This window comes from Anopheles maculipalpis, chromosome 2RL (assembly GCF_943734695.1).
Source record: "Anopheles maculipalpis chromosome 2RL, idAnoMacuDA_375_x, whole genome shotgun sequence".
Taxonomy (NCBI): domain Eukaryota; kingdom Metazoa; phylum Arthropoda; class Insecta; order Diptera; family Culicidae; genus Anopheles; species Anopheles maculipalpis.
Window position 1 is genome coordinate 81,760,042 of NC_064871.1, and position 21,834 is coordinate 81,781,875.

Here is a 21,834-nt window from a genome sequence, read left to right on the forward strand (position 1 = left end):
TTTCCAACGATTTTTTCCCCCTTTTCGAACCGTTTTGCTCTCTTGTGCTCTCCCTTGGTACGCACACTCACATGCACACACACACAAACACACTCAGTAAAAGTTCACCAGCGCGTTGCGAACGAACTGCATCACCAACTGCTTTTCTTCGCTGTGCATTGGGTGACGTGAACGGGCGGGATGAAATGGGGTCGTAGGAGGAGAAGGAGCAGGTGAAATAGTGACAAAAATGTCAGCAAACTTATATGCTCTCAACCCACGAATACTGGTGATGATGATCTGGGGAGAACAGGTTGCAAACGTCGTTGGTGCCGTGACCAGGATTCGCAGTACAGAGAGCTTACCGAAACCACCGAAACCGTACACTTCTCAGAGGCGGAAGAGTGGGAAGATAGTTGGAGGGGGCGGGAGAGGACTTGATGGGTGGTATGTCAGCAACCTCGCAGCAAATCGGTACCGATGACGAAATCGGCACACAACTGATTGAACCACACAACACACACACCCTGCCGATGATGAGTAATCCAAGCAAGCTCTCCCGATCCGATCGTACGCACGCACGAACTCGCGGTTTGGGCGAGCGGGGGGTGGTTTTTAAGTCGCGGAGGATGGACCTTTGCAGCTGGTGCAAATGCTCCCGAATTCACGACCACCTGAACCGTTCACTTCCGGCAGCGGGCTCGCAACACTTCCGTACGGATGGAAAAATCAACCTTCCAGCGAAAGCCTCATCAATTGGGCTCCGGTATTGACATCATTTCTTTTTCCACTCGGATTTTTTTTGCTTTTTATTTTTCTTTCCTTCATTCAATACACTCGCCACACATACGCGGCCACACATACACACACCACACATGCACACACATACACACTTTCATGTACAAAACACACACGCGCGCGCGACACACACTTTCGCTTCCTCGTTGCGGTTTGCCGTGGTAGTAGTGAGGCTCATTCACATTCACACGCGCACACACTTTTCACGGTACAGCATAATAAAGATATTGCTTAAAACTTTACATTTATTTCCATTTGCTAGGCGCTTTTCATGCTTTTGCACACCTTTACCAAACACACGTTAACCCGATGAGAAAAGTTGAATTTCACTAGCCACCTGGCCACGCACACACACACACGCACGTACACACTTGGGGGACGGCCGTGAAGTGCCGATTTGCAAGATTTCGAGACCACTTCTTCTGCTCTCCGCAGTATGACATTCACACGAAAAAACACACGTCGGCCTCTTTACACCTTATACGCACCGTAAATTTAATTCATCACACAGCTTCGCAACCGAACAGGCAGCAATCTTTTCATTTCTCACTTTGTTTGCAAGTTTTCTTTCTTCACTGCAATGACAGGAAATTCTTATACTTCACGAGTACTGCTGCTGCTGCTGCCACTGCGCGTTCTTCCACGGTGTGAGGCGAAAACACGATTACGCTTCTGGTTAACGCTTACGGTGCGAGTTGTTTTTACCACACAATTGCCCACAGCGAAGGCAAGCGCGTCCTACTAACTAACAGTATTTTCAACCGTACGCCACAATTCCAGTGTAATTTACACTAAATTTATGCTGTTTAGACACGGTCACGACGAGCGACACACACCCGTCCTGCTCGAAGTTACAAATGGATGTGCCAAGATACATACAACGGACGGGCTCCGCTGCTGTCGGAGATGAAGCAGTACAGTTTCGAATGCGAATTGCCGCCATCTTGGAACGTATGTTCGAAAGTCAGGTCTACGCATCTTGGTTTATGCTGCGATTCTGTGTGTTCCCAAATAGGAAATGAAAAGTGGACAGATTTAGAGGTTGATCATTTCCGGATTTCATTTCCTTTTAGATTTTACATTGACTTGAATGAAAACAAAGCAAAAAATCTGAGGGACCGAGAACTGCAGCTGAAAAATTGAATTTGAGAAAAATGAAAACGGTTTTTGTGTCACATTTTGTGGTTGCAATTGGTTTAAGCTTTAAAAATAACAAGTGGAGTGCAATTGCTACTTTTTGTGAAGATTTTTATAGTGCTCGAAACACTACAGAAAATAGAAAATATGACAAAAATATACAAAAAGATTTGTTTAAAAAAAATGTATTTTCGAATAGCCATACCTTTCTCTATACACGTTGACATTTGTTGACATGGGGTGAATCACCAAAATGTAAACAAACACGTAATTTTCTCGCGATGCTTTCACAGGAAGACGTTAATTTCATTGAAAATTCCCTTTCCTATGAAGATAAGGTAAGCCAAACACAAATTTATATTCAACAGCTTTATAAAAGCAAAGTAAATTTGTAGGTATCACTGATATTTCTTCTCTATGGACACCGAAACCCTAAGTATGCGCTGCAAATCCTCGCCGTGGCTGATCGTGCTCCAGCTTCTGAGGAAACAAGCTTCCTGGTAGACTGGATGAATTATGTACAGCAGTCAAGTGATTGGGAGAACGAACTACTGGAAGTGTTGATCTTAATGGAACAGAACCTGCTACTACTGCGTGCCGGTTACGATGACGAGGAGCTGCGGTTAAAATACTTCCCGCGCACATCGGAAATCGCTTTCCTAGTGCATCCGATGCTGAAAGGATTGTATCATCTTTGTGAACGGTTAGATGATGCGAACGCGTCCAAACTCGTGAATCAATTGCAACAATCGACGGGTATTTCTTTACCACAGCAACGATGCATGGAAACGGTTCTGCTTCATCTACTGTGCAACGAAAACATTCAGCTAGGGTCGAAGCATTCCGGACAAGAGTGTAATCTTTTGATGCTTACTGCTGCATGTAAAGCGACCGAATTATACCATGAGAGCGATTTTCTCAAGAGTATCGTTTCACACTTTAATCAGCACATTTCCAAGCGCGATCAGGAACAATCTGATGCAACTGCAAAGTACATTCCAAGTAAGATCGATGTGGTAAGCAAAAATAATCCATCAGATACTGTGGTAGCAGCAGCAGTCGAATCAAATCATTCCCCACTAGAATCGTACAAATTCCATCCCGAACGAGCCGGTATCGTTTTGCTGATAAATCAATTTTCCTTTTACCGTGAAACAAACCCCGAACTGATTGGACTCGTGCCTGCCCGTCCGCTGAAGGATCGCAAAGGCACTGAGGTGGACAAGAATGCTTTGGAGCACTTGTTTACCGACTTTGGGTACGATCTAATAGTGGAGGAAAATATTACCCATCACCAAATACTGCAGGCAGTCCAGCACGCAGTTCAACGCATGAAACCAATACACTGTTCGCTGATTGTGTGTCTACTTTCGCACGGCCAGGAAGGCAAAGTGTTCGGATCAAACAGCATTCCGGTGGAAGTGAAAGCGATCCAACAATTGATGGCTAGCGAACGACTCACCGGGAAACCGAAGCTATTGATTGTGCAGGCCTGTCAGGGTGCGGATTTACAATCTGCTGTTCCAATACAAAACCTCGAGCACGATGGACTGGACGGGGGTGAGAGGACGGCATCGGTGTTTATGGATTTTCTTGTCGCTTGGTCCACCGTGCCGGGATTTGCATCGATACGCCACATCGAAAAGGGTTCCTGGTTTATACAGGAGCTGTGCACGAAAGTGCGTCAACTGTATGGAAGGTAAGTTTAGTGCTACTGTATGATGTATTAGATAAAGGAAGAAATTTGTTGTTCCTTTTTTCATTTCAGTGAACATATTATGGATATACTAACAGCTGTGATAAACGATGTAGCTAGCAAGCGAGGATATGGAAACGAATGCATGGTGCCAATTATACAGAGCACATTGAGTAAAAAATTTTACTTCTTGCGTCGAGCTTAACGTACTAGGAGTAATAAGGATAACAAAAAGTGTCCTTAAATTTTACACGTATTATTCCCCTGTTTTAACCATATGGCTGTATTAGCATAGATAAATGAAACAATATGCACTAGAAGCTTTATGAAGAAAGAAAAAAGTCAATTCATCCAAGCATTAATACATACAAAATATTAGTACAACAGAAATCAACATCTTGTAAAACTATATCTTTGGAATACTACAAAGAGCAGTAGAAAACTGTAGTATTTGCTCAAATTAGAAACAATCGTATTCTACAGCATATTTACAAAATACTTTTCCCGCAATTTTTTATTTCTTGCCGAGATTTTGACGACGGTTCCTCAAATATTTTTTATTTCGTTTGGTAGTTTTTTGACGGTTTCCCTGATATTTTTAACTGCACAATGTTTTTTTTTTTTTTGAAAGACATGTTTTCTGTTTTACTACATCTTTTTATCAAAAATCAGAAGAAGTGAAAATCTCAGTACGAAACCAAACATAATCGGGAAAGTTTATGGTTAACTCCAGGATATCCTATTAAAATATTAGTTTAGTATACATAACATGAATCTTCCGTTCTTCATGAATAAAACATATTAATAAAAAAACGAATTCTTGGCAAAGCGATCTATTGAATCAATTTTTAACAACTTGAAAGAAAACATAAATAATTAAAATGTCAACGGTTTTTTGACGTACATTTGAAAACCATGCGTCTCCACCTAGATCGACCGAAACGCAGGAATCGATGAAACCGTGGTTGACATAAATAGTCGATGTACTCTAGATAAAAAAAAACACACACACAACAAGGACCTCCCTTCGACCAGCGTATGTACGCGCAGGGCTCGAAGGTTAGGCTCACAGACGAAAAAAGCGACGGTTCGTTGACAGTATACACCGTCGTCCGCAAAATTCCCCACCCAAAAATTGCCAACAGCGCGCGGCAGTAGGAAGAAAAAATGTGTTTGTGCACCGTTAAAAAAGTTGAAGCCAAGTAGTGATTATTAAAGCTTCCAAAAAACAAAACAAAACAAAACAAATTCCAACCTTAATCCCAACGCGATGTGCTAAGTACGGGTTAAAGTTCGTGTGTGAAATACATAATAAGAAAGCAGAATGAGGCTGATGCTCAACGCTCGCACAACGAACGCAAAGCTCCAAAGTGATCCGATCGAAACATCCTATTGTGTTTTGTGGTGTAATTACGTTTGTGCAATTTGTTGGTAGTTTGGTGCTAATCTTCCCGTTCCATTTTTGGTTATCCTGAGATTTAGTTTGATTTGATAAACGTATCCGTCCCATCTACGTTAAAGGTAAGGTTAAAAAGTGAGGAGCATTACGATGCAGATACTGAACCGATGCTGCCCATAACGTAGTTGACATCACAATCCTAACATCCGAGTAACATGTGAATAATGGAAAGATTTTAAAGAAAACAAACAAAAAAAACCCAACAACGAATTTCATCATAGCAGGCGTGTTCCTTGTATTTAGTGATATCCGTGAAGTCACTAGAAAATACGCTGCAGTATCCTTCCAGTTTGTGTATGTGTGCGTGATGAAAAGTGTGTATGTGTGGTACTTGACGTTTTGCAACACACACACAAGCAGAATCGATCAAAAGTGGAGCCGCGAGGACCATCGCGTTTCATCGATTTTGCCAACTGTCAGGATAACTCGAACACTTGATTTCTGTTGATGAACAAAAACACTCATACACCCATACACGCGTAATTTTTTTACGACGAAAAATGCGCGCCGAAAAAAGTAAAAGGGCAGCGCTCCCGTCAAAATAAACATAAATGTGTCGCGTGGAGAGAGAGAGAGAAAAAAAAAGAGCAAATAAAAAAGGTCCTTCAGAGGCTGTGTTGTTTCCCGTTTGAGTGCTTGAAACAGTGGATTGAATAAGAGATAAACACACAACTTGTCCGTATGTCAGCATCCGTGTGCTTCCAGTTGCTGTGTGATTTTCCGTAGTATGTCTGAACCCACCTGCAGGCAAATGCAGTTTTTTTTTCGGTGGGAAGAAATCCTAGGCACTAGGATAGAGTTCTTTGTTTAAGCTGGTCTGCTCAGTGTGTACATTAAAATGAGAACTCTTGTAGAATGAGTCAAAAATAGACAGCTTAAGCAAGACTTAGTATAGGGGAGTGCAATCCAGCAGTAGTAGTAGTAGCTCCAGCTTTATCGTTCTTCCACGCGTCAAACCGTGTGTATCTTGTGTCACGAGGATTTGCTACGAAGATGCATTACCGCCACGAGGACATATTGGTGCCACACGCGAGGAATAATCATTCGCTCGACGTTGCAGGTGCCTCCGACGCGAAATATGAGCAATCCATCGTCTGGCCATTCCTTATCCAGGTACGTAGGTTATTGATAAAAATTGGCCCAATTGTGTCAGCGCTTAACTTCATGTGTACTTCTCGAAATGCCAACCGTTCCCAACACAGAATGCGATGGAAAATCCGCTCTGCACCACGACCACGTCAGCTGCATCGACCGTTTCCGTGCTGCTCTGGACGACGATTGCGGTGTTTGGGATTGTTTACACCTTGCTGGGTAAGTTTAGCAGAATGGTTGTACCCGTTGTGCATGATGAATTCCACTTGACCTCGTTCCACTTTAGCCCACGACTGTAGGGCGTGCATGCTTTTGAAGCCTTACCGGATGAATCTGTTTCGTGTTTTTTTTTACGGAGCGTCCTTGTGAAGGTTGAAGATGTGACATTTGCGTGTTAGAACTTCAGGTGGTGTCTTGTCGGTCTCTTTATCTGCACTTCGTGGAACCTCGAGATGCATACTTAGAAAGGATGGAAAAGTGATTAGGAATGGGTTAGGGAAAGCTTTTAGCCTGAGTGTATTTCACTCACCACTTCCCATCAATTGCTGATAGGAAGTATTAGTATTATTTGGATCATTTTCTTTATCTTTTGGATGATAAAGATGATGGATTGTGATGGAAGAGACTCAATTGATTTTTGTCGAAATTCTCCAATTTTCTGTACAAAGCTTGAAGCTTAAAAAATAATACATTGCATACCTTCAGGCGTGAGGTACTTTGAAGATATTCATGTGCTCCAGCGTTTCTACGCAACTAGCCATAAAGAACAACGGGTACATTGTACAATTAGATTTGCAGCAGCTACAGTAAACTACTTTTGAAGATTGATTCAATTTTTTTATGAGGGTCTCTGAGGTTGGAAATTGATGATGGAAAATGAGTGATGGAGATGTAGAAACACTCTTGAGTTCATTGTTCCGTATCTAGGGGATAGGCTCGTGGATCAAAGACAACTGTCTATATGCCGAAGGATATCCTGGAAAGACAATAATATTTTTTCAAGATTTCCCATCGATACAGTGCAGTTGATCAATATATTTTGAGGATATCAATGCCCATCCAATGTAAAAGTGCTTACCGGGGAGGAAGGAAGGGATAGGGGAGTTTAAAGGTGTTCTCTTGTCGCCGAGGCCCTTCATATCTCGCGTGGCCCTTGGCGGCCGCCAACTTTGCCCATAGGTTAATCCGCCTCTGGGTTCATGTCTCCTTGGCAGAGACTAAAACAATTTTCTGCTCTTAAACCTCATTTAGAGGATTGTTTACAAACATCCAGAGGATCTAGCATCAGGATTGAACTGCACGCTCACACTACAGCTGATCGAACATCGATTTTCACGACAGCCCTGGTTAAGCTAACACTAAGGCTAAGGCCCCTTTTGAACGAGTAGGGCTATTTCTTGTAGAATTCATTTTGAATTTAGATTTAAACAATTCAAACACTTAAAACATGACATACTGAACTTCCTTTTCAGGATATCGATGCCTACGAGCGATAGGATTCCTCACTGGCCTAGCGGCCGGTGCTGGTTGCATAGTGCTGCTGCAGAACAAAAACATTACAGGATTTGGCAATCTAGCAGCACCAGGTTAGTACGGGGAAAATCCTCCTTTCTTACTCATATTCAGTAACAATCATTGTGTCTTTCATATTTCTAGCATTAGCTGTCGTTGCTGGACTGTTTGGTGCAGTACTCGGTTCGACACATCCCATCTCATCCACACTTATAGGAGCTTCCGCTGGTGCATTAGTAGCTGGTGCAACGATTGCAGCCTGCATAGCCACGTTACCTCATTACATATTTGGTGTAAGTTACGATCTTCCTTTCACGCTAATAGTAGGATTCGAATCTTTAACATCCTTTTTGACCTTCCAGGAGAATGAACTGTTCGTGTCCGTCGTTGGTGGAGCCATTATCTGTGCCATTGTGACACTCTTCTGCCCAAAGTTTATGTCCATCATCGCGTCCAGCATTATCGGTTCGGCCATGATACTGTGCTCGATCGATTTCTTCATGCACGGACTAAAAACACTTGAATGGGTAAGCGCCCAGGTGGCACCCTTCTCTAGCTGACTGTATCCTAACGCCTCGATCCTTTGCAAACGCAGATCTTTAACATGACGCCCGATCCAACGCCACCACCGTGCTGGGGTGGTGTCATACTCTGCTGTTGGCCCATCTCGTCCGTGCTCGGTGTGCTGGTGCAGAGCTTCGTCACCGCCTGGAAGATTGACCATCGGCGTCAGCTACACCATCGCCGGAGGCGACACTACAAGGGCCGGTCGGGTTCGCGGTCGCGCGAAACCCGGGAGGAAGCGCGCCAGCGCAAGTATCGCTATCTGTATCAGGTTCGCACTGCCCGGGGCGATATTATCTCGCAGGTAAGCAAAAGTGATGCCGAAGAAAAGCACGCGTCACTCCACTACACGTTACAAATGTCCGGGTTATTTATTTATGGCAAAGTTTTCGTTTCCCATAGATTCTTAGATAAGTGCTGCGCTCTCTCCCTCTCTCTCTCTCTCTTTCTCTCCCTCGCTCTCAAGCACATGGAGTAGCTTTGTACCGAATATAACAGAACATGAAACGCCATGACCATGCGATAAATGTGTAGAACGTGTGCAGAAGGTATGGGTGTTTTGTGTGCATGCTTTTGCTTTGCCATTTGCCATAATTATTACTTTTTTGTACGCTTTTATTTATCGAAAGAATGGAGAAGCACATGCAGTAGGTCCTTGCGAGGTGGTGTTCCCTTTTTTGAAGAATCTATCCTGTGCTTAGTTTTAGAGTGGCGCCACAAGAATCGCCACTATCTATGCGCTTGTTTTATCACTCGAACTTAACACACCAATGCCTGAAGCGTCTTGTACACCTGGTTAGGCATGTTTTCTGTTTTCTTGCCTACTCCTACCAAGCACAAGCCCCGCGCGTTTAGTACACCGACAATTAAATGCACCGTTCCTTGCCTTTTTTTTTTCACTATCTTGCAGAATTTTGTGTCCGCCCTTCAGAAGCACGTCACCACAGATTCTGGCCCACCCTCGGAGGTGTCCACCAAGCTTGGCTCGAACGATCGCAACACGGCCCGCAGCGACCGAACCCATCTGACCAATCTGCCCGATTCGGACTTTGACAAGATGGATTCGAGCTGCGAGAAACGTTGACAGAAGTTGTCGTCCGTGTCGGGCAAGTAGTACCGGTCGGGCGTTGTCGGCCATCGGCGTAGCGAGCGCCTATCCCGGCAGTATTCCAGCCGCAGCATAGCCCAGGAGATCGATCGTGAGCTGGCACGCGCGATGCCACCGGCCAGCGTTACCGATCCGCGCTGATTCAATCATCGGTTTAGTTTTTACCAGGGTATGGGTATAGATGTGTTTTTTTTTTGGATTTATTAGCATTTACCAATCCGCCATCTTTACAAACAAAATATGGTGGATGGATCTTTTTTAGAAAAATTACGTGACAAAAGAGCAAAACCAAACTTTAACGGTGTTCCATTAGCATTTAGATGTTGTCAAAGGGGAAGATTGGGTGGGCATTATTCAGGATTTAGCGATTGTTTATTGAGTGGTTTTGCTGCGTAGCAAGTGTGCAATAGACGATGGATCCAAAATTTATTTCAAGTGATGCAAAAAATGAAGGTTACCGGACTATAGTATGTAGCATGTAGAGATGGGTGAGCGTTTCAACGGAGAAAAAAAAAAACACTAAACGCGGGAACAATACGAAACCAATTGTAAAACGAGTGCTCGAAGAGCAATTAAATGTGAGAAACCGAAAAATAAAAGGAAACCGTAAACATGGAACGCCAGAACTCAAAGAGCAAGATTGCACAAGCAAGCACAGGGACACATAGCACAACACGTAACGTTATGCGAAAATATCTCTATATAGTAAATACATTTAACAAAAAACGACCGTTTTACAAAACCCTCCTTTACTCGAACATTTATACTGTGACTAAACGCTACAAGGGCAAACACGATCGATCGAATCGAAATTGAATTTAATTCATGATTTTGAAAGTAGTAAACTAAAGCATACATTACACGTACACTTTTAAGAAAACAAATATGAAGCGTGCAAATAAAATGTAAAACAGCGAAAGTAAAAACGAGAAGAACGAAGATACATACAAGAACGAGTAACGGAATATAAACTTATAGAAAGAAAAGGTATTAATAATAATACATAAAACATCGTAAAACTGTATGCAACATTGAAACCAAATGAACGGCTCTCTTAATCTAAAAGAAAGAATCAAAGAAAAATTTAACAAAATACAAAACAAAACACATAACTAAGGGTGAAAAGTGGCATGCATTTAAAAACATCGCAAAAATAACTTAATCGTTTAATAAGCGCAAAGTAAAAAGAATTAAGAAAAAGAAACACACAAAAAAAAACACGGAAATCGAAGCTGTACAATGACTAAATATGCAAGAATCGTAAGAAGGAAGAGAATAAGCAATGAAATATGCAAATGGAAAACGAAACAAAAACCAAAAAAAAAAGGAAGAAAGAAAACGGAACCGTCTGAATGGTTCTACCCTCCCAGAAGAAACGAGAAGTTGTAAGAAGAAATGCTAGTGAAATGTTTGTTTTCTTTTGAACTAAAACAAATAACAATGCAAAACTAGACTAGGTTATCGAAAAATGTGAAAAGACGAGTGAAGCAAATTGAATAAAACATTAAGAAAATCAGTAAAGGAAAATCAGAAGAAACCAAAGCAGTGTACAGTGGGTATGTAAATGACTACTCATTCGTTCTGTGTGTAAACTCTAACTAACGCGCATTATATCGTTCCAGTGACTATAGTGAGGTGGGAGTGTGTGTGTGTCTGTTTTTTGTGACTAATAACTGTTGTTTCCCCGTTTCTTTTGGTGGTTTGATTTTTGAACCCCTATTTTTGTGTCACATATGCGTTTTCAAGCTATCGAACCATTAACTTAAAAAAGAAAGAAAAAAAAGCGCCAGTGTTGTTCGTTTATTAAAGATTAAGTAAGGAACAAAAAAACAAATTCTTAAAGTATTCCAAATGCAGCGTTAAGCAATGGCGCGACGAAGGAAGTAAATGGCAAAGCTAAATCGGAAAGGAAAAGGAATAAATACTACTTAGCAGTGAATTAAGTAAAGTGGCGTGGTACACGAAACTGTGAAACAATAATGCAAAACTGTGAAGTAGAGAGAGAGAGAGAAAGCTGGTGAAACCAAAACAAGGAAAAAGGGAATTAAGAAATGAAAATGTGTGCGGAAACTGGATTTTATCGAGTCGGTTCGGAAGGAGAAAAATCACTAAGGTCAGGAAAGATGACAAAACGGTGCTGTTAGCGTGAAGGAATAAGTTCCAAACGGATTGCAGAGTGGTTGTGCTTGGAAGTAGAAATGAAACTATACGGAGACAAAAGCCCGTAAGTAGGCAGACAGGCAGGTGTAAACCGAGGGTGCAAAAGGGTGGCTAGCTACTTAATGGATGTGTATAGGTTTATAACGGAAGCTCAAATATATAAACAACATATTTTGGAATTAACAAAGTGTTTCGTTATTTACTCAGTGCGTGTATCAAGTGTATCAAGTGTGATCTCTTGGTCGACCAAATCCCTGGCATGGTGAGGGCTGTTTGAAAGTAGAGTTCCCTAGGGTAGACGGGGAAAATCGAGGACCTTATTGACCAATAGTCGAGAAATTTCCTTGGATCTCTTGGTAGACGATGCCTCGCTGGAAGGCTAAACTTATTAGACGGCGTGGTCTCTTGGATCAAGATGAAGGGGAAGATTTTGAGATCAAGAGCTCTCTTGAAAGAAGAGTTCCTTCGATACGTGAGGAGCAACCGAGGACTTTGTTGACCAAAAGTCGAGAAACTTCTTTGGATCTCTTGTAGACGATGGCATGGCTAAACTTATTAGACGGCGTGGTCCTTTGGATCAAGACGAAGGCAAAGATCCTGAGATTAAGAGTTCTCGTGAAAGAAGAGTCCTTTCGATAGGCGACGACAGCAATAATCGATAAAGTACATTTGTTCTTTTAGAGGTCCCCCTGGATAGATAAACTTATTAGACGGCTTGGTCCTTTAGAAGAAAGCTCCCTTGGCAGACGCGGACCAACCGAAAACCTGGTCGACAAGGTTTTCGGGTTGTTGGGTTGTTGGATATCTTGATAGATGTCTTCACACGACCAGACCCAGGATTCAAATCCCATCCGGAGCTTTCCTCCGTATTGAGGACTAACCATCCAACTACGTGATATCAGCAAGTTTGGTAAGCTATTTGACGGTTAGCGTGACAGAGAAGGTTAGGCGGTTAGGGTTAGGTTAGGTTAGGTTAGGCGAAGAAGAGCTTTAAAATTTGATTTAATTTGGTGTCTTTTAGGTTAGTTTTTAATGTTTCTGTTCTTACTTCACTATTTCATATTTTGATAATTATTGCTCAGATTAATTGATCGACTTTTTTCTTCTAAACGAATTAGGAAGTGATTTTTAATAAATAAGAATATTTTGTTTTGCTAAGAAAAGTTAAACGTAATAACAGTAGTGTAGTTTCAAGGAAACGAACATTACGAACATAAATTTCAATCAAAACAATTGAACAAATAGCATAAACTGCAGTTGCATTGTTGTGCTTTCTTCCTTTTCTTTTGCGTTGCTAAGTACAGCATAAATAGGCTCCTCCTACTTTCTTGCCCATGCACACAAGCGCACCAAGTGTACGTCGGTGGACATAAACATAACCTTTTTTTAAAATACAGAAATTCTTATTTTCTTGACTTGTTTCGACCTTTGGAAAACCAAAGCATTTATAGTAAATTAAGATTGTATGTAGTGTATCAACATTCGATTTGGTTCTTAGATTCTTTGAAGATAGCGACGCACACGAATTGGAGCATAAAACTGTGTTCAATAATTTGCAACTTCTTTATCACGATTTTTTCACAAGTCTTTGTTGTCTTATTAGCTATGGCCTTTCAACTATGAACAACATTTATCACCAAAACTCCATTAAATCAGTAGCACCAAACGGTGTAGAACAACATCTCTCATCTACTAAAGGTAAGTTTAAGGTCGATAAAAATGTTCCTAAAAACAAAAGACAATGAAAGAATCAGCCAATTCAAACCATGTTTCAGGGGAGGCAAATTCGAGCGCCATTATTGCTTGATGTTGTCGATACATAAACAATCAACGGAAGAAACTGCAGCATTTTTAAGCTGACAGGAAAATGAAACATTAAGTTACCAAAAACGACTAGCGTAAAAATCTTCCCCTCACACTACTTATGTTGTCCGAGGTTGTGGATGGGTCTCTGGAGAATTAAAAGGAGCCTTTTTTTTTTTTGTTCAAAAACCTGCACCACGCTCCATTAGAACGTCAAGCTTTAAGAACTTGCTGCTTTTTTATGCGCAAAAAATATGCTTTTTCGTATGTTTTTCTTCTATTGTTGCTGAACGCGTAAAGAAGGCGTGGTTACAAGGAAACAAGGAATGAGTTCGTTTTTTTTTACTGTTTATGCGCTGAAGCCTGCTGTAAACGAGAAGCAATTCCAATTTTTCGTAACGTAAAATTTTCGTACAACGAAAACTTTCTGGTAAATTTACTCGTTTTGTTTGAGAAATAAAATATTTGTTTTTTTAAGTCAATAGTAGCAACAAAATGAGAATTATTGAAACATTTCAAAACACACTGAAAACAGCTTTCATAAGAAAATAATACTCTTAAAGGCCCCGTGTCACGGGCAATTTCAACCAGTTGAAATCAATGCAAAACTGTCAAAAAAATCAAAAAACTACTACATCTGCTTTTTCTTCATTGCCCCGTGTAGGTAGCTTGTGTATGCGCCAGGTTCACCGAAATAGCGATTTTAAAACGAGAAAATTTCATAAACACTCGCATGACAATCTGGAATAATACTTTTGAAATCTCTCATGGACCTCGGACGTTAAAATCTTTTGGCAAACCACAGTAAAAATAACAATATTACCAAAACCACCACACACACATTGCTGCGGGAAGCGAGCAGGGCCCCATAACATCGCAACCGTCTACACGCCACTGCACCAGCACCGGAGTGCGCTCACACTGCTCGGCACTGTGTGCTGCGTTCGATGCGTTTAAATAAATTTGAATCGTCAAGCAGTGAACAGTGCGTGCTGCTCGCGCGTCGTCCTCATTCACATTCGCTGCGGGTACCATATTACCGTCGTGCGTTTATTTTCGTGTTCAAGCACGCACACGCGAGATCGTGTAGGGGTGGTGGGTGTATATCATAGTGGGTCTCGGGATTCGCACAACAAACGGTGGGCAAAAGAATGGGCGATATGCCGCATAGTTTGTTATTAGTGTGTAATAATAAGGAGTAGAAATATTAATACAAGCACAGCTGTGGCGAGGACAGCATTGGTGAAACAGCAACAAATGTACAGGTGTTTAGTGCAATTTTGTGTAGTGCATTTTGGGCTAGTTAATAGGCGAATGGTGGTGTGTGTATGTGTTAGTGATAGTTGTAACAACCATCTTGGGAAAGTGTCAACATAATCAGCTTCCTACAAGAAGTTAAGATTTAGTGATGTGATACAAAGTGGTGAAATAGTATAATGAGCATCGGTTGCGTTGAAAAATGCATAAAGTGTGAATAGGGTGTGAAAAAATAGATTCGATAATTCAACTTCATCCAAACAAAGTCCCGGTCCCCTTTTCAATTGAAGTCAGTGTCACGTGTACCGAGGAAAGAAACCATGCTGCAGCATCCAACGAGCGATTACTACGAGCTATCGGTGGCCACCAAACAGACGCCCCCAACTTTTAGCCCACAAGGCGGCGGTGTTGGTGGTGGAGGAGGTGGTGGTGGAACGGGAGCATTAGTGATTAACAGCAATAACAACAACAACAACAGCAATAGTGTGAATAACAACAACAACAACAGCAGCGCCCCGAGCGACGCTGATCTGGAGCTGATTGCGCAGAATGGTACGAGCGTCGGGTCGGCAGCGGATCGAGAATCGTTGCCAAGCTTCGGCTTCACCCAGGAGCAGGTGGCATGCGTTTGCGAGGTAAGCCAAAATGCTCTAAAACTCTCTTTTTCCCGGCCAAATTGAACCGGAAATGTGTTTTCACGTGTGTCACAAAAATCAGTCCATCCAGTGTGTGGTGCGGATCGAGGTGCGACACACAAAGCCATTATATAAAGCGGTTAAGAGCTAGGACGTTAAGGTGTGTTTTGTGGTATGAATTGGGCGGCCTTGAAAGGCATTCCATTTATTTTGCCTTCTTCAGCACATTGTGCTTGTGTGATGAAAATGTCAAACGGATTAGAAGGTTTCGGTCGGTGTTTTGACGTTGCAACAATCAAGCATATTCGTTTGTGGTCCCTTGGCGTTGTTGTATCCCTTGGATTTCACGAATGTGGAAACGTTGAATTGTTGTTAATGGACGTTAGGACATGGGACTACCATTCTTACTGCTGATCGATCATTGAAAACACACTGATATGACTGAAGGAAATATTTTCAATTGAAGGTTTATTTGTGAGAAGCTGTTGAAATCCCTTAGACAAGCTTCATCTTAATAGATAAGATCACGAAAAAGAGAAGTTTGAAGGCTTCCATAGCACCTGGGTTTTATAGAATTGGTATGATGATGTTATAAAATGGAATGATGGTCAAGAGTGTAGTGGCGTTAATATATTACACAACAATATCGGGATTGGAATCTCGTCCAGGTCATCAGGAACAATCAAGTCATGTCTAGAAATGGCTGGGCTAAACCTCTCGAAATTAAAGCACCAAAAGAAGGAAGGATGAGTTAGAAACTTCCTAGACAAGCTTCATCTTAGCGATGATTAAGGATTTCCACAGCACATTCATTGAACTAAATTGATATGATGTGCTTATAGGATTGGAATCTCGTCCGGGCCAAACTAGGAATAGTCAAGTGAACGAAGTCCAAAAATTGCAGGCTTATACCTCTTGCAGTTGTAGCAACAAAGGAAGGCAGGATGAAGCTTGTATAACTTGTTCTAAGTGTTATCTGTCATGTCTGCAAAGAAAGTTTTACAAAGCAACATATTCCTCCCCATTAAAACGAACAAATACAAACAAAATGAAGCTCTTCACTTTCCAAAATTGTGTGAAAAATGTTTTTCCAAAAACTTTTGAGGATAAGAAATTAATTTGAAAACTCATGTGTGTGGACCACCGCTTCCCTGTAGTTTTATGTATTTAATTTAATATTTGACATAGTTTTTTTTTGTAATTTTGATAAATCATTTAGCTTCATTATTAAACAGTCCTTAACATAACTATATTAACAGTTTTTTAAGAAACAATTTAAAAAAAACAAAAACTAGAAGAGGCTAAGCATAAATTTATGTTTTAATGAGTTGTAAAGAGTAGCAAAATATTTTGATCACTTTTTTATTTATTTACAATTGATTAGAATATTTTGATAATTTTTGTATAATTTTACACATGCTTTAAATTTTTTTATATATTTTTTCATTGTCCTCTAACCTTAAAGTTTTCAGAAAAATTCATTTTCATAATTGTACGGTAAGTTTTCGATTTTTGCTACTCACGTGGAGCGGTTTATATTGGATTTTTCTTGCTAATTTTCTCTACACTTCACATCACTTCAATAAAAATACAAAACAAAATGTTTTGGAAGGTCGTCAACAAAGCATAAAAATATTAAAACAAACATAAGAAAAATGGAATACATGAGCTATAAAACATATTAAAAATCAATAATTTAAAAATTATTTGGCTCTCAGTTGCATTGCAGTGATGCAGGCGATGCAGTTTACCGCAGACAGCCAAACACCTTTAATAAAATGATTCAGAAAGTAAACGACTACTTACATCAGTAGACGATTTTTTAAATATTTTCCGTATGCATTTCGTATAGTTATGTCACGTGGAGGAATTTAACATAAGCAAAATTGTTTTCAAGGTGTCGGTAAAATTAAACAAAAATGTTCAAAATATGTGTTTTGTTATTCTTTACAACTTAGATATGAGCAGTCTCTTCTAGTTTCTTGTTTTATTCTAAAAAAACAAGTGTTTGTATATTTATGATAAGGACTGTACAAATTTCGTTCATCAATTCCTTCTAAGACTGTTTGATGTAATGTTTTTTTTTAAATATTTTGTTTGGTATATAAATGCCGGGAAAACTTTTCTGCCAAGGTTGAGTAAGGCAATTAAATCTAATAAAAAGTTTGGCAATAAAATCTAATTTTTCACACGTACATAAAACACCCAAAACCGTTTCGCTAATTTACCAACCATAAAAGAATTTCCTTTCTCTCCTTTATTACACATCATTGCACCGTTGGGTTCGTTTATCATTCGCGATCGATGCACATAATCAGCATCGAACGATCATCATCGAGCGTGTTGTGAGGTGTGGTACGCATCATCATCATCGTTTTCTTTACATTAATTCCCATGTTCCCACCTTTAAATGTTGTTTCGAGTGATTTTTTGTTTTGTTTTTCTTACTTTTCGAGGCGAGAAAAGCGATACAACGGCAAAGTGAGTAGCTGGGCAATTGTTTCGTTTGGACAGTTTTAACGTTTTTTTTTTGGGTTGCAATTTTGTGGCAGCATGCAAAAAGCGTACCAAGAGACACTAAAGATTATCGAATCATGTGCGTATTTCTGGTTGTGTATCGTTTTTGTTTTTTGTTTTTTTGGTTGTTTTAATTGCCGAAGACAGTGAACAGAAGTATTCGGATATCAAGACACACACACACACACACACACTGGTTCTGGCACTGACACTGTCCAGAGAGCGTCGTCGTCGTGGTTATGCTGTAGACGATAAATTTATCCGTCGCATCTCTTCCTGCCGAGCCCCACCAATCCATGGGAATGTTTATGCTTTCCCTTTGTTTCCCTATTGCCCAGCTTTGCCCCCGTAGTGTTCCACCAGAGGGAGGATATTTTTTTTTGTCGTAGTTTATCTTACACCCGGGCACCGGTTACGCGCATAATCGTAAAACATGCTGGCCCAATAGCTTCCACTCAAATTCGTGTGAGATCTGATCTGTAGCATCGTTTGTAGTCACGCCAACACGGTGACAACACTGGATGCTGTGTCCCCCAGTGGTAGAAAGTGAGAAAAATGGATCGCTAGAGGAAACAAAAACACACCTTGATCGTTGCACAGGTGAGAGTGCGTAGTGAAGAACGCACTGTGAATCATCGAGGATCGAAGCAGATTCTACGCTCCGATCGGATCGGATAGGAAAAACGCGGCGAACAAATTGTTACCCACTATCATCATCTGGTGGTTGTGTTTGTTTTGTGCTGTACGGACAACGCGGACTCCGCCAGTTCTGGGCTTTATTTACGATCATCCACCTAAACGGCCGAACCCGTGTAGCGCGTGGTGGAGCGTTACACGCCGTGGGGGGTAACGAAATCCAGCGTGGCGAGGAATTCATGCAAAGGAACACACATTCCTGGCATCACCAGCGGGGTGCTTTTATGTGTGTGTGTTTTGTCACATCCACGAGGCGTTTGAATTTTGGAGGTTTAAAATTAGGAGAAACTAATTACATCTAACAAGAAGTGATTTAGAAACATCCAGTAGAGTTGTTTGACAAAGGCAGACACAACGCACACACGCAACGGCAATAATTTTGAATGACATGTGCTCAAGTTTTAGTGCATCGTAATGCTTTTTTGATCGAGGTGACGATCGTCTGATTATTTTAATTTTAAGAATGGTTCCTAATAAAGTCTTCCTTTGGAGATATTTGTATAGTATGCAGCAAGTTCAACATTTTCAGGATATTTCTGAATGGGACTTGCTGATTGCTAATGTTATCATATGAATTGCTATATCATACATCATTTTTATAATATTCGGAGTTGATGGATGATGGCAAACCTCGTATGAAAAGGATACTGTAGAAAATAGTGCTTGTGTAAAGCGATGCATTAGACTACTCTTACTTCAACAATCAGGGGGATCGTCAATATTGACTACTTCACTGTGTTACCGTGTTAGCTTAAGTTCTCTAGTGTTATATCTATAACTTTAACACATTTTATCATCTTTCAATCTTGCAGGAATATGCATTACATTTACATCCCTATTTTGAAGACAAATCGTTTTATAATACATCTTCTGCAAAGTTGTTTGAAGCCTCTCTTTTAAGAATGCTACAGTCTAGTTCTTCTAATTTAAGTCCTCGTTTTAACCAACATCAACCAAAATTTACAAAAACCGATCTCTAACGGGTCTTACTCAGTCTCGAGTATGCTAAGCTTGTTTTCAGCTTTTAATTGCACTTGGGTAGATAGTCAGTTAAGCGATTGAGTAACTGACCTAAGACAACGCTTTAATGAATAAAGAAATTTATAAGAACTTTGAGTTTTGCTTGAGCTTTAATCAATGTACTTAGTGTTGATGAAGCGATCTCATTTGTAAAATATGGATGCTTTTTATACACTTAAAATCTCAATTTCAAGTGATATGAACAGACCGTTTCGTATGAAAAATCTTGGTGTCAACGTATACGGTATTGACGGTAATGTGATTGTTTAAACTTTAGTGTTATACAAAGAAGATCATTGGATTGAATATCTTTTGGACTTCCCTTGAGCAACAGGCTTTCTTTTAATGACTTAAGGACCCATAAGTCGATCATATAAGGTCTTACTAGACTAACGTAGTCGAATAGTCAGTCCTTACTACGGGGGAACGGTCCGGAATGGATTTGAATATCTTTAAGATTAAAAATAATTAATAATAACGACATCTATAAGTCCTTATAGATGTCAAACACTGCCATTAAACCAGACATTCTAATTCTTGCATCGCTATGATCTCCTAAAGAGAGTTCATCCTCAACTTTGATTATTTTCTTCAATAGAAGGATCATGTTCTTTCTAAGCCTTCGGAGCGAACCTAACAAAAGTTCCGAAGTTAAGAAAATAAAACAAATGTCAAATTACCAATAGCGAAATTGTACAGAACTGTGTTATGTTTGGGGTGTTTTAAATTGTTTATCTGTATCATGAGACCAATATTACCAGCCTAAATGCAGCATGTCATCTAAAGGACTAAAGGAAGATCCTCAACGATTAATTCTAAACCTCATTTTTGTTGCTTGATGAATTTGAAATTTTTTTCTTTGGATGTAGGAAATGTTTATGGAACTTCTTCTTCAATAAAAATAATTTTAAAATCGTTCCTATTAAGCAGTTAGGACTTAAAAATTCGAAATTAGGAATTTCATTTGCCAAAACCGGTGACGCCACGAACTAGAATGATGTTTCAAATTCTAAACTGATAGAATGTGAATGTTCACAAAAAAAAACTCCACAAACGGTAACGGGACGGAACTAAAAACGTTTGTACCGCACGCACCAGAGCTGTGAGTTAGCATTTCGTTTGCGTTGCTTGTCTGCTTAAAAAAAAAAACCTTCCCTGTGTGTACCTAGGTGTGCTTCCCCATACTGCGTACGTATTTATAATGGTGGCCAGATTCAGTGCCTCAACATCCTCCCGACCGTATCATACGGTTCTAGTTTTTGGCCAGTACCCGTCAGCCAACGGGGAATAAATGTAATTCGATACCATTTGCCAGTTGGTCGACGTATCCCCGGAACAATCGTAAGGGCTAGCCGACATTTGAGCCCTCGTCTCCTGTCCCGCGCACTGCATGCATGTGTCACGATCGAGGGGTCTTATAGGAGCATACCCTGTAGTAGTAGTATATTTATATGCTTCACGCACACAATCTTCGTGTTCCATAGCTGCCCACAGTCACGGTGAGATTGTTTCCGTGTGTATCTGAGGTTTAACTGCGAAAAGTACAAGGGTACTGCACAGCAAGTTGAAAAAGGCTAACGCATCGATCGCAGTTTTCGTAAGGCTTTCCTTACCGGTTGGAACCAGCACCAGTTTCTGCATTGTGAGATCTTGGGACATAATTCGATTGACGAATGAATCCGTGCACTTCGAGCGAGACTATTCATCAACGCCGTTTACTGCCACAACAACACACGAAAAAGGGGTTAATTGATCAGCATATGGTCGACACAGATCGCGTCCCAAGAACGGCAAAAGATCCATCCTTCGAAAAAGCGGTTCCTTTCCATCGAATCCTTTCGGTGTATTCCACCATACAGCCAATGTGCTAACCAGATGATTGTTTACCCTTCTATGGGTCCATCTTTTTTCGCTGGCCTTTTGAAAGTGCTTCATAAACACTTGAACTTTTCGTTCGTCGGTTTACCGTTTCCTTTCCGGCGAAAGCGGAATCCTCAAAACACATCGGCAAAGCGAGCGGCTGAGCGCGTTGTGCACACATTTGGAAGGAATTAAGGAAGAAAGGATGAAACTGATGGAGGATGAAGGATGCTAAGCATCAGTCAAGTGGCCATAGAGAATTATTTGATGGAAGAAGTGCAAATAAGTGGACGAAAGGGCACTTGAAACGGTGGCCGAGAGACTTTCTTTAAGTCAATTGAGTTGATGAGCGTTGGGAAGAATATAATTTCTGTAAGATAAAACAGTTTCTGCAAAAAATTGTGCTGCAAATAAATCTTTTTGGTAGAACAATGCAAATTAAAACGTTAACAGCTAATACATGTAAGACGGTTGCATAGATTTAGGCGCGTTTCTCGAACAATATTTACGTTTTGCTAGGAGAAGATCTACAATCATGTAT

The 21,834-nt window shown here is 40.6% G+C and overlaps 3 protein-coding genes across 3 annotated transcripts in view; all 3 read left to right on the plus strand.

Moving 5' to 3' along the window:
- Positions 1–2,180: 2,180 nt before the first annotated feature.
- Positions 2,181–21,834, plus strand: part of LOC126568159 (caspase-8) — a 136,390-nt gene continuing 116,736 nt past the window's right edge. Inside the window, exons 1-3 of the mRNA XM_050224586.1 lie at positions 2,181–2,252; positions 2,310–3,613; positions 3,683–3,816. Coding sequence (XP_050080543.1) covers positions 2,196–2,252; positions 2,310–3,613; positions 3,683–3,815 — 1,494 coding nt within the window. The 5' untranslated portion in view covers positions 2,181–2,195 and the 3' untranslated portion in view covers position 3,816. The remainder of the gene's footprint in view (positions 2,253–2,309; positions 3,614–3,682; positions 3,817–21,834) is intronic.
- LOC126568296 (transmembrane protein 198) lies at positions 6,063–9,496 on the plus strand. Its single transcript, XM_050224750.1, has 7 exons — positions 6,063–6,182; positions 6,272–6,380; positions 7,634–7,747; positions 7,818–7,966; positions 8,036–8,200; positions 8,269–8,541; positions 9,148–9,496. The coding sequence occupies exons 1-7, from the start codon at positions 6,063–6,065 to the stop codon at positions 9,319–9,321; spliced, it is 1,104 nt and encodes a 367-aa protein (XP_050080707.1). The 3' UTR covers positions 9,322–9,496.
- The window catches only part of LOC126568164 (protein sine oculis), a 28,020-nt gene continuing 21,059 nt past the window's right edge, over positions 14,874–21,834 (plus strand). The window contains exon 1 of the mRNA XM_050224592.1: positions 14,874–15,200. Coding sequence (XP_050080549.1) covers positions 14,886–15,200 — 315 coding nt within the window. The 5' untranslated portion in view covers positions 14,874–14,885. The remainder of the gene's footprint in view (positions 15,201–21,834) is intronic.